This window comes from Simochromis diagramma, unplaced genomic scaffold (genome assembly GCF_900408965.1).
Source record: "Simochromis diagramma unplaced genomic scaffold, fSimDia1.1 OVJJ01000680.1, whole genome shotgun sequence".
NCBI classification, from domain to species: domain Eukaryota; kingdom Metazoa; phylum Chordata; class Actinopteri; order Cichliformes; family Cichlidae; genus Simochromis; species Simochromis diagramma.
The window spans coordinates 1,954,496-1,967,020 of record NW_024387470.1 but is presented as its reverse complement, the minus strand read 5'-3'; the positions used below and the strand labels follow the sequence as shown (position 1 = coordinate 1,967,020).

The window sequence follows — 12,525 nt, the reverse complement described above, 5'->3', positions numbered from 1 at the left end:
GTTTACTAGGGAAACCATGGGGTCAAATTTGACCCCATGGGTTCTCCGGGGTTAAATTGCAGCTTTCTTTTTACTTTTTTCTTACACTGCATCTCTGTCTCAAAACATTTTCCCTCCTGCCCTCTATCGTCAAAGGTGGAGCCGTTCTATGTGATCCTGTCCCTCTTTGACGTCCAGAACAACAGAAAGATCTCGGCCAACTTCCATGTGGATCTCAACCACCCTTTGGTTCGACAGATGACATCCAGTCATGGTAGTGGACCCAACCAGCAAATCAGTGGCAGCAGTAATGATAGTGTTTTGGAACACAGGTTAGCTAGTGGGCTCCCAGAGGGGGCTGTCCGGTATCCCAAACAGGGTATATTCTCAGTCACCTGCCCCCATCCAGAAATCTTCCTAGTGGCCAGGATTGAGAAGGTCCTACAGGGAGGGATCGCCCATTGCACTGAACCCTACATGAAGAGCTCTGACTCTGCTAAGGTACATTTATATGAAGATGAGAATATGAAGTGTATTTTTCTTGTCTTATGCTGGTAATTGCCAAAATAAATCCCCTGTTTTCTTGTGTAGATGGCTCAAAAGGTGCTAAAGAATGCCAAGACGGCTTGCGGCCGACTGGGCCAGTACAGGATGCCATTTGGCTGGGCTGCAAGGTATAAAGCCACCTTATACTTAAACCATCAATTTACCTATTCAATTCAGTGTTAGATGATAGTCTTGATCTCAGGTTGCAGAAGCCGTCGCTCAGTGAGATGCTGGTGTATATAATACCATCAAAGACAGTCCATGGTGCTGATCTAAATGTGTGATGAGAGAGGGCTTATAACAAACAACTGCTCACCTCTCGTGCTATGCCTTCATGGGTTGGAAATAGGAGACGATAAGTAGTCTGGTTTCTTTAAAAAATGTAATCCAGCTATGAGTTTATACATATTTTATGTACAATATTAATGGTAGGTGGAGGGTTGTTTTGTTTTTGCTTTGAGGATTTGTGGATTTTGTTAACTTTGGCTTGACTTGCTAGTATAACGGTGTTCCTGTTTCTAATGTTGCTGATGAGTTGTTGTAGTTGAGGAAAATAGGGAGTTATAGTTGAAATACAGAATCCAAACCAGGTGAAAAGTGTGACTAAAGGAAAGACTTTCTATAGGAACACACGTTATTAAACCAGTATTGTGGAACTTAGATGTGCTCATCAGTAATTTCACTTATTTTTATTTTTTGGGTGTGTCTATCTCCCCAGGCCTGTGTTTAAAGATGCATCAGGCACTTTAGACAAAAGTGCACGATTCTCAGCTCTTTACAGACAGGACAGCAGCAAGCTGTCAGATGAGGACATGTTCAAACTGCTTACCGACTTCAGAAAGTACGTTCTTTCTCTTATCTAGTCACTTGTTTCTCTGTAACATGTTTTGATACAGTTTTGCAAAAAATTATTTGTTTCTTTGTTCCCAACAGACCAGAGAAAATGGCTAAGCTCCCTGTGCTCTTAGGGAACTTGGATGTAACAATTGACAGTGTGCCCCCAGATCTAACCAGTAAAATCTTCAAATTTATAACATAACTTCCGAGTATCTATTTACAATTATCAAATTGTATCCACAAGGATTCTGACTATCATTCCTTCCTGTAGATTGTGTCACTGCCTCCTACATCCCTGTGGGGAACTTTGAAGGAAACGGGCAAAGCAGTGCTCTTCTGGAAGTGGAGGAGTTTGTGCCCTATATTGCTAAGTGTTCCCAACCATTCACCATCTATAAAAACCACCTTTATGTCTATCCAAAACACCTCAAGTACGATGGGCAGAAATGCTTTGCTAAGGTACTCACAACAAGGCTGCATCAAAATAACTAATAATACAAGATACCTTTGATTTTGAGCTGTTGGTCGATGCATGACCCTCACAAACACTGCTTCATCTTTTAAAGAGAAACTTCTAAGACAAATCATTTTAGGAAAGAAATGGTTTTGTTTGGCAGATATTCTGTTTAGCCTATGAAACTAACTGGGATCTCTTTCAAGCTCTTCCAGTCAAGCTGCAGAGCTGGATAGTTATCATAATGCACAGCAGCTGCTTCTGATTAGTGCATCAATACAAGATTGTTACATTTACTTTCACTAAGTCAGCTCCAAACAGGAAACCGACCGATCTTATTTCCCTTGCGCCTTCTTACTCTCTTTCAATTTATTGCGAGCTCTCAGATCTTTACAGATTTCTCCCTCCTTTTATTGTAACAAGCGGGTAAGTCTATTTCACAGTCTGAAATAGACTCAGAGAGGCAAAGTAGGAAAAGTATTTGCTGGTAAATTGCTTCTATGTGACCTGGGATATCGTGGAAATGTGTCTTACTTTTCTCTTATGTTCTATCTGTTTCTTCCCTCTTCAGGCAAGAAATATTGCTGTTTGCATTGAATTTAAGGATTCTGATGAGGATGAAGCCCAGCCGCTGAAGGTGCATTTACATGCTATATAGCATACTTCCAAGGCAGAACATAAAACTACGAGATGTAATAGAGGCATATACTTAGGTCACTTTATTTAGACACCCGGCAAGCTCTAAACAAGAAGACAAAAGACATCAACACTCAAGGGTTCACGGGTGCACTTTAGACTAATTGATGTCCTCCCCAAGAGAGGGTACTTTTCCTAAAATAGATATTAGCTAATTACATTGCACAAGCCTTGCACAGATATTATCACATTTGGCTATTTAAACAATTACTAAGCAGATCTCAAAATGTTCTCTTGCAACTGTTGCGAGATCGATCAACTTTAGACCAGACAACAAACGACGGAGACTCCGGAAAAGTGCAATCAAACGATGAGTTTTATTATCACAGGAGAACAACCATCCATCAGCATACGGAATGCGTTGCTCTGACAAGAATACATTGGGTTCTGGTTTTATAGGACAAAATATCACACCTACGTCAATGCAATGCAGTCAATGCAGTTCAAAAATACATGGTGACAGACGGACAAAAGTTCAACTCGTACAGACAAGGGTTCATCACGTACATATAACCTTACACCGACATATAACTTCTCCTTTCTTCATTACTTGCCTTTTAAGGTAATAACTTCAGGTCTTAGCATCTCTGAGAGCTAATAATTGGACCCTCGTCATTAATCACTAAGTAAAGTACTTTAGCAGCCAGTCTCAAACTGAAGTAGAAGACGCTTAGGCCTTCACTCAAACCTGCTACTAGATTAATATGTGTATTGTAAGCATGCATGCAATTAACCTGCTATGTTCTCATCTCCCCTCAGCATGTATCATCTGGACACTCTCACCAGTGAAGCTTAAAACCTTCTAGAATGGAACATCAACTCTTAACCAAGCACATTTATGCATTGTGTATAAATAGAAAGGTCAATGTGATGACAGACATATTCAATGCAATATAAACCCTGTAGGAAATATTACTGATAAATGATACTGTGAAACATGTTATTAATACATTCTTCCTAAGGCAGATTACATGGTAGCAATAAAAGAATCTCTGAATCCCAACACAACACTTATGTAATAATCATCATTATCATCATCTTAATCATAATAATTAGTAATAGTATGGCTTTGAAGCCTTTATTCTTTGACTTGGTGTTGAATGTTAGGTCTTAACTTAAATCTGCTTTGTATTGACTACAGACTAGTTTGTTTTGACTTGGGTTTCTTTGCCTTGACTTAGAATTAATCTTAGGGCTTTGTAATCTTGACTTTGGATTGTTCATCTTGACAGCTCAAACTAGCTGATAAACCAACGACCACAACATATTAAACCACACGATGAGCATGACAAGATATCCGCCTGTCCTCACATGATTTCTTGCTCCTACTTTTTGAATCTACTGCAGTGCATCTATGGCTGTCCTGGAGGGCCTCTATTTACTAAGCAGGCATATGCAACAGTCCTTCACCATCAGCAGAACCCTGAGTTTTATGACGAGGTATTTCTCTGCTCATGTTATTCACAATCAGAGTTTAATAGATACAATGGCTTAATAGGGCTGCATGTCATATCAAGAGGGTCCTGAGTTTGCCTCCACCATCAGAGTGGAATTTGGTTCCTGGGTACTCCGGCTTCCTTCTACAGTCCAAAGACATGCAATTAGTAGGGTTTGGTAAATTGGTGATACTGTTGCCCATAGGTGTGGATGTGAGTGTGAATGATTGTCTGTCTGTATCTGTTGTCCTGTGACAAACTGGTGACTTACCCTGTGGTAGCTGGGATAGAGTTCAGTCCCTCCCACGACCCTGATATGGATAAGTGGAAGAGAGTAAATGGATGGATTAAAAATAGCTACAAACTTCCAGCAGAGAGTCAGATACGTTGCACGATTAAACGATTTTTTTTTCAAACCTTTTTGTTTTTGAAATAACAAAATACTTCTCATTGCCTCTCATGTTGCTTGAGCAAATTTGAACTCTACAACTGCAAAGCTTCTTCGGTATTAGCAAACTATGTTTTTGTGCTCTCTCTAGATAAAGATAGAACTGCCTACTCAACTGCATGAGAAGCATCACCTTCTCTTCACCTTCTATCATGTGAGCTGTGACAGCAACAGCAAGAAGAAAGACGTGGTGGAAACTCCAGGTGGGCCATCAGTTTAAGTCACATCAACCCTCAGTGAATACGAAGCTGTTTGTGTGTGTAGCAGTTTGATTCAGATACACAGTGATTTAATATTCAAATCTTAATCCTTATGCTGCCTCTATTCCAGTACTGGTGCTATGTTAATGGTGCTGTTTTTTTTTAACCCTCAGTTGGCCAAGTATGGCTGCCTCTACTAAAGGATGGCAGAGTTATCACGAATGAACAACAACTTCCTGTGGCTGCCAATCTACCTGCTGGGTACCTCAGCTCCCAGGATGGTGTGAACAAGGTAAAAGACAACAACAACAAAAATGAACTTTTATTTTTTTGTAGGTAGTATGGTGTAGACTATAGATAGGTAGTGGACTAGCCTGCCACATAATTCTTTCATAATTCTTTGATTCAGCACTCTGTAGGTTGACAAGTCTCATTTCCATCAAACAGCATGGCATCCTTTCATCCTTTCATTTCTGGTGTCTTGTTTAATTTTATATATTTTGTTTGTATTTTCCTAAAGCTAATTTTAGTATCAACCAAGACAACCAAGACAGATCTGTTAAACATATCCTTATTTGACAACTAAGTGTTATTTACCTCTAGCAAGGTAAGGCCGTAAATCAAGCAGCATATGTAGACAGGAATTAACCTGCTGGGAAATGGTGAAAGGACAATGTGGGAAACCCAGGCTTCTATTCAGAATAATAAAGTCGTGAATTTAGCAAGTTGAAACCCAAACATCTGCAATCAGAGGTTATACAGTAGCTATCCATCCTGCTTGACATAGATATTGATGTAGATTGATATATGTATTGATATATGATATATGTATATTGATAGCATGGGTACTTGCCATGGAGGAACAATAATAATTAAGGCTTATTGTCAATTGATCTGTTAATTTGTGATAAACGTTATTATATTATAAATCAGTATATGCAAAAAGAACATCACTGTGTTTATTTGTTGTACTGCAGTTTATACTTAATATCTAGTGCAGTTAATAGTTGTGTACTTGTTGCAGCACTCTGGGTTGGAGATCAAATGGGTGGATGGAGGAAAACCCCTTTTCAAAGTCTCAACTCATCTTGTATCCACAGTTAACACTCAGGTGTGTACACAAATAGCACATATATCCATGATATGCAGTTAATGTTAGCTGCCTACTCACAACAGTTTTATAGAATAAAAAAAATCTAAACATCGATATGACATGTTTCTATTAGGATCAGCACTTGCATAACTTCTTTCACCACTGCGAAAGCATGGAGATGTCAGAACAAGCTTCGGAGGGAGAGCTTGTTAAATACCTGAAGGTATTCAGAGCTCCATTTACTTCTAATACCCTGAGGAAAATGGAACACACACTGTTGAACAATCTTTTCATCTAGCATTTAAGGGATCATGACAGGAAGAGTCCACAGTTATTGACTTTTTTCTTCTTACTTCCCTCTTAAAGAGTCTCCATGCAATGGAAGGTCACATGATGGTAAACTTTCTGCCCACCATTCTCAACCAGCTATTCTGTGTCCTGACCAGAACCACACATGAGGATGTGGCTGTAAATGTGACCAGGCAAGACACACACACACACACACACACACACACACACATACATGGAACGTCTGCCTTTCAGCACCACTTTTGAACTGTGTTTTGTTTTTATTTCATTATCTTTGTAGGGTGATGGTTCATGTGGTAGCACAGTGCCATGAAGAGGGACTTGAGCATTACCTGAGATCGTATGTCAAGGTGCTTATTGTCTTATGAATTTTATCACAATGATGATATTCACTGTTTCAGAGTCTGACACTCCCCGCCCCCTTCTCTGCACCCAGTTTGTGTTGAAGCCAGAACCCTATTCTTTCACCAATGTAAAAACTGTTCATGAGGAGCTGGCAAAAGCCATGACAGCCATTCTCAAACCATCAACAGACTTTCTGACTAGCAACAAGCTTCTAAAGGTAATTCATCTGTCAAAAGGCAATCAGCAGAAGCTAATTAAAGGAGACTTATAAAGAAAAAGAAAATAATATTTTTAAACTAATCCACAAATCTTTGTAAAATAATTATTTTTTCAATTTACCTGTAAAAAAATAAATTAAAATTAAATTAAACAACATAAATAGGTAATACATGATAGTAGATCTACAAACATTATATTCTGTTGCTATGAGTTCTCCAAAATTTACATCTGTTACTGAAATTTGAGAAAATAAATGAATAAATTCTTGTTGACATATTTATGATGTCATTTTCTAGTTCCATGCAACATTCACTTTCAAAATAATTCACATTTTGTACATTCATCGTATTTCTTTCTTTCACTGACACTGTGTTCTGGGTTGCAGCACTCCTGGTACTTCTTTGAAGGTCTGGTGAAATCCATGGCTCATTATCTGATAGAGCACGGGAAGGTTAAGGTAGATCTGTTGTTAAAACCTTTTGTCCTTAAGCCATTTTCTTACAAACGTGACTCCTCCAAATCTTTTTCTTCTTTTCCCATCCTATGTCCAGGTCTCCAGGAACCAGCGCTTTTCTGCATCCTACTACCATGCAGTAGAGACTCTGGTCAATATGCTCATGCCACACATCACCCAGAAATATAAGGACAATCTCGATGCAGCTCGCAATGCCAACCACAGCCTGGCAATTTTCATTAAGGTTGCCACCAGCTGATTATTTTAGTTTATATATTATATTTATGTAGAAATATATCTCAAATTTTCTTTGTTTTGAGGTTAAACATTAAAACATTTTACTACTTATTGTTTACTACTTATTGTTTATAAAAAGACTGAAATGATAAGTTAATTCAACTTCAGAAAACTAAGTGGACTTTTTTTTTTATGCATCTTCGCTCATTATATTTGTTCCCTTTTCCACACAGCGCTGCTTCACCTTCATGAACAGAGGCTTTGTATTTAAGCAGATCAACAACTACTTGAACTGCTTTGTTCCTGGAGACCCCAAGGTTAGCAGGCATATTGTCTCTAAAGATTTGATACAGGTTGTTGAAGTTAATATAAAACCCTAAAATGTACATTCTCTTATGGTTCTTATAGACCTTATATGAATTCAAGTTTGAGTTCCTGCGGGAGGTCTGCAACCACGAGCACTATGTACCTTTAAATCTGCCCATGCCTTTTTGGAAAGGGAGAATACAGAGGTTCCAGGGTAAGAAAAAACCCACAATTTGCACTGACTTCATCTGTACATTGCATCTTTTTTTGCTCTTGCCTTGTCCTGCTAATAAATGCCTGCTACAGATCTCCAGCTGGACTACTTGCTGACTGATGACTTCTGTCGAAACCACTTCCTGGTGGGACTGCTGCTCAGGGAGGTGAGTGGTGCACTTCAGGAGTCCAGAGAGATTCGTCAGATTGCCATCCAGGTGCTCAAGGGACTGATGATCAAACACACGTTTGATGACCGCTATGCTTCCAAAGTAAGTTCTGCAGCTCTTGGCCATTATCCTTCTCTTTGGCCATCTGCTGCATTTCCATAAAAGTACGTGTTAGATGTAGTTTAACCAGTGACACAATAATTTTTCAATTTGACAGCTTTAAATAATTTAACTCAAGGTTTGTTGTTGCAGAGCCAGCAGGCCAGACTTGCCACTCTCTACCTCCCTCTGTTTGGCCTGCTTCAGGAAAATGTTTATAGGCTTGACATCAAAGAGTCGTTGCCTCTCGACAATCGTAATGTAAATGTAAGCCTGACACCTAGTGGTTGTAAACTGAATGGTAGATTGCATCTGTAATGCACGCCTCAGTTCTGCAGTTTCTCTCTTTATTGTTTTTAACTGAAAACTAGAGCACTTCACAATAGTAATTTTAGTTTCTGTCCCAGAACCCACGAGAGGACTCTCCGGTACAGACCTCTATGGTGACTCCTCAGAAACCTGGCAGCTGCATAGAGAATGCTCTCCACAAAGATGTGTTTGGGGTCATTTCTGGAACAGGTGTTTCCCTTCTTATAAGGACATTACTGAGTAATAAAAATGTGTCGAATTTAAATAATTTCAAATAAATAAAATAAAATAAAAAAATTGTAAATAATTTTCTAATATCATTTAAAATGAATAAACTGTGTCTTTAATCATAGTTTACTGATCTTGCACCATGATCACAAATGAAAAATGTGTTTTTGTGGTTTTACTTTTGGTGAAAAACTTTTTTTTTTTACGGTCCCTTTGCAGCCTCTCCTCAAAGTTCCACTACCAATGCCAGCTCAGTTCACCATGCAGACTCCAGAGGCTCTCTGGTCTCTACCGACTCTGGGAACAGCCTGCTGGGCAAGAGCAGTGACAGGACCAACTCTCTGGAAAAGGTAGGTCACCACTTGTGACATGGCAGTTCCTTAGGCACATTTGTTGTTGTTTCTTCTTGATGAAATAAAGATGAGTCAGTGGCATAGAGGAATGTTAACATCACTCTTAAAAAGTCAGACTAACATGATTAGGATCGGGATTGATAATAAGGGTTGATTAATAAGGAGAATAAAATATTTACTGGTAGTGGAAATTCTGGCCTTATTTGAACTTTGAAAAAGATATAGTCTGCAACATAGAAAACATTTCTCAAGGTTAACAAAAACATAACTATTTGAGAACTACTCAGGTAGACTAGATTAAACCTGGACATATAATATTAAAATTGCCCCACCTCCCAGAAATATCCAGAGACGGGGAAATAAAAGCCTTGTTTCACGACACAGACTACATTACTCTGTTGGAGTCATAATAGTAACAAAGCAAAAGCAGCATCTGTAAGCTTCAAGGTCTCTTGAGATGTGTCTTTATTTTCTATTATTTTCATACCCACACCCTCCTCCCACCAGTGCTCCATCACATCCCAACTCCACCAAAAGGAGAGATCTACCAGGAGGCATTCTATCAATGTGCTCCCTTTCTCTTTTGAACCCGAACACCAAGTCGCACCTCATCTTAATCATGCAACCAAGTGGGTCACCATGGACTTCTCTCTCCTCACTGTTCCCCTGCTTGACCTACTGCAGAACAATGACAGTGATTATAACAAGGCAGCTCCAGCCCAGAGGGTGGATGCAAATCATGAGGAAAACTTAACTTTACAAGTATTCTGTTTGACATGTGTGACCCCTTCAGAGTGTTTTTCATATTACAGAGTCTTGCAAATTTGGGATTTGTAAGATTGGCAGACCTTGTTGCTTTTTCACTTCTTTTCTTCTATGCTTTTTAAACCTGGAGTTGTTGTTACTGTCTGCAGCAGTAGACAGGTTTTTAAAGAAAGTATTTGACATTTTTCATCTTTAAAGTTTGGTTTGTTTGAGTGATGGGTTATATCTCTTAAAAGGTTGATTTTTTTTCAGTACTCCAAAGGTTGATAAGTAAAAGTTTTCTCTACTTTGTTCCTGTGCATCAGAATCCGTGTGCATCAGCCCTGGGCAGCACTGTGCTGCGCTCTGACAAACTGGACCAGGATGAAATCAAAAACCTGCTTATGTGTTTTCTGCATATCCTCAAGAACATGTCAGAGGGTAGGAGCCATGCGATTCATATGTGGTTTTGACACGTGCTATGGTCTAATAATCTAATTTCATGTAATTTCATCATACTCAGAGGCTCTATTTACTTACTGGAGTAAAGCTGCTTCCTCAGAGCTAATGGACTTCTTCACACTGATACAGTAAGTAGAGAAAGAACCTTTTTATTATTATATACATGTAAGAGTGACTGAACATTTTCTAAATAATATTTTTTCTAGATAACATAAACAAGATAGATTGTATTAGCAAGCCTTAGATGTCATAGTAAGCAAATTAATGAACATTGACTTCGCTAGCGTCACTAAAAGATATTGACAAAGGGACGCCTGCGCCAGTTCGTGGACTACTGTTCTGCCTTGAGTTTAGAATTTCATTTGTTGCCATTTGGGATTTTTTTGTTTAGAGCCATAATTGATCATGTTTGTTCGCACCAGTCTGCTGGACCTTGCCATCTGCTAGTTAGCTTAACCACAAAGAACTTTCCTGGATTGAAGAGGGAATAAGACCATACCCAAACTCTGTCTGCCTTTATCATATTCTTAAGACATTTGGTGTAACATCTCGAGTTTGCAGCAACAAATCCAAGGGTCGTTTGAAGATTCCGATACAGATCCAGCTCTGCAGGGGTCAAATGGGTACTAGAAGTAATAACTTGTGAATAATAAAACCTCTGTTTTTCCTGCAGAGTCTGCCTTTATCAGTTCAGATACATGGGGAAGAGATTCATCGCCAGGTAGAGTCAATATTGTTCTGTCTGCTGATTTCTGAATTCTTGAACTTAAACTAATTTTGCCAGCATTCCATGCAATTAGTGATTCATATCTAAACAGAGACTTTTAGCGAATCTTCTGTAAATCTTTTAACTGTTGGATTTTGATTTGTTCTTTGATCTTTAACATTGCTGGCAAGTTGTTTTATGGCCCCTCCCTGGGTAAGATTGCGATCTTACATTCGCTGGTTGCTTAACAAAATGCATGACATTCTTTTTGCCTCTGTCAGTTTAAAACCACATTACATATTAGACATTTATTTATTTCATGTGTCCATGGTTTATTTCGTACAACCATTAACACCCTCCGTAAGTGATGCTTTAAAATAACAGTATTATACCCTTTTGTGTGTCTTTATTCTGACTTAGCTGTAAGTAAGTCATTCAAGCTTGAAGTTAATAGTACTTCTCCGTTTTCCAACAGGATCCATGAGGGGGCGGGGCCTGTAGGTCCTGACAGGAAATCACTGACTCTCCCTGTGTCTCGTAACAGAGCTGGGATCCTCCACGCCCGTCTGCAGCAGCTGGGATCTCTGGAGAATGCTCACACCTTTAACAACAGTAGGCCTGCCCACCTGAAATGGATGATTAAATGGATGCTTTCCACATGTCAACAAAAAACAGATAAACATATAAATAAAAATACCCAATAATTTAGTCTAAATCTGGTAATGTAGTAATATTTGTTAGTTTATCCGACTTAGCCATCTAGTTGCCCGGCCACAATTTACTTTGTACAGTACTGGTTTAGCAAAACTTGCACATGGTGATCACCTAATGGCTCTTCACCTAAATTGTCAAGGTCAAGCTCAACGTCTCTCTTTTTTTGTTTTATAGACAATAATCTATGAATTGCAATCGGTGATATGCTGGATAAGATATGTCACTAATGATCTGGTTTTTTCCATCTGTCTTGGAATTCTGTCCCACCATTTGGCAAAACCAAAAGGAAGAATTTGTGATCGACGTTTTTTGAGTTTAGGGGTCTTGTTTGCTAATTTGATAACTAATCTTAAGGCAATGTTTTGTGTTCTTTTTGTGTTTTCAGTCAGAATTTTTTCCAAGTACAGATGTACATGATTCCTAAAAATCGTCCCACATCTGTCTTAAATGTTTTGAACATGAGCAGAAACTACACATACATCTAAAGTATTACAGGTAACAAATGAAATGATCACTGATGTGATAATTATTCACCAAAACAAACGACACAGAACTGTAAGAACTTTCCATCTTCAAAAAAGATGAGGAAGTCGTTTTATTTTGTTGAATCATTAGGTAACGCTTTTATTCCCTAAAAACATTTGAAGAATGGCATAATGCCGGAATGCCGGAAACAAAGTGTTTGATGTTCCAATACTCAGGTGAAACCTACATGTAGGGTTACCAGCATATAAAAGTAAATCATTAACGAGACAGAATGAGTATGAAGGCAAAGCACACATAACAGATTTTGAGATAGCATGATGATGCATATGAGGCTATACTTTTTAAGTACACGAACAACAACTGTTCTTGTAGAAAAACACCCCTAACCTTCAAAAAATTGATTTATTAAGAGTTAACTGGGTTACAACCAAGACTATTAAACTAAAACTTCTTACGTCATTTAATTTCAGTGATAATGACAC

At 38.6% G+C, this 12,525-nt stretch overlaps 1 protein-coding gene across 12 annotated transcripts in view; it reads left to right on the top strand.

The window, feature by feature from the left end:
• LOC120723482 (dedicator of cytokinesis protein 9-like) overlaps nt 1–12,525 on the top strand; it is a 69,336-nt gene that overhangs the window by 44,406 nt on the left and 12,405 nt on the right. For 10 of the 12 annotated variants that reach the window (XR_005693760.1, XM_040014952.1, XM_040014946.1 and 7 more), the window contains 26 exons: nt 136–480; nt 571–653; nt 1,244–1,366; nt 1,459–1,538; nt 1,634–1,821; nt 2,388–2,453; nt 3,860–3,952; nt 4,488–4,599; nt 4,770–4,888; nt 5,621–5,707; nt 5,823–5,912; nt 6,056–6,171; nt 6,279–6,348; nt 6,435–6,560; nt 6,948–7,019; nt 7,114–7,260; nt 7,487–7,570; nt 7,662–7,773; nt 7,866–8,044; nt 8,195–8,308; nt 8,449–8,560; nt 8,798–8,928; nt 10,002–10,116; nt 10,199–10,265; nt 10,811–10,858; nt 11,319–11,455. Coding sequence is in view for 11 of the 12 variants with exons in the window: in XM_040014952.1 (XP_039870886.1) it covers nt 136–480; nt 571–653; nt 1,244–1,366; nt 1,459–1,538; nt 1,634–1,821; nt 2,388–2,453; nt 3,860–3,952; nt 4,488–4,599; nt 4,770–4,888; nt 5,621–5,707; nt 5,823–5,912; nt 6,056–6,171; nt 6,279–6,348; nt 6,435–6,560; nt 6,948–7,019; nt 7,114–7,260; nt 7,487–7,570; nt 7,662–7,773; nt 7,866–8,044; nt 8,195–8,308; nt 8,449–8,560; nt 8,798–8,928; nt 10,002–10,116; nt 10,199–10,265; nt 10,811–10,858; nt 11,319–11,455 (3,016 nt within the window). In the remaining variant the exon portion in view is untranslated. The remainder of the gene's footprint in view (nt 1–135; nt 481–570; nt 654–1,243; nt 1,367–1,458; nt 1,539–1,633; nt 1,822–2,387; nt 2,454–3,859; nt 3,953–4,487; nt 4,600–4,769; nt 4,889–5,620; nt 5,708–5,822; nt 5,913–6,055; nt 6,172–6,278; nt 6,349–6,434; nt 6,561–6,947; nt 7,020–7,113; nt 7,261–7,486; nt 7,571–7,661; nt 7,774–7,865; nt 8,045–8,194; nt 8,309–8,448; nt 8,561–8,797; nt 8,929–10,001; nt 10,117–10,198; nt 10,266–10,810; nt 10,859–11,318; nt 11,456–12,525) is intronic. The other 2 variants (XM_040014953.1, XM_040014947.1) reach the window with 1 other exon arrangement.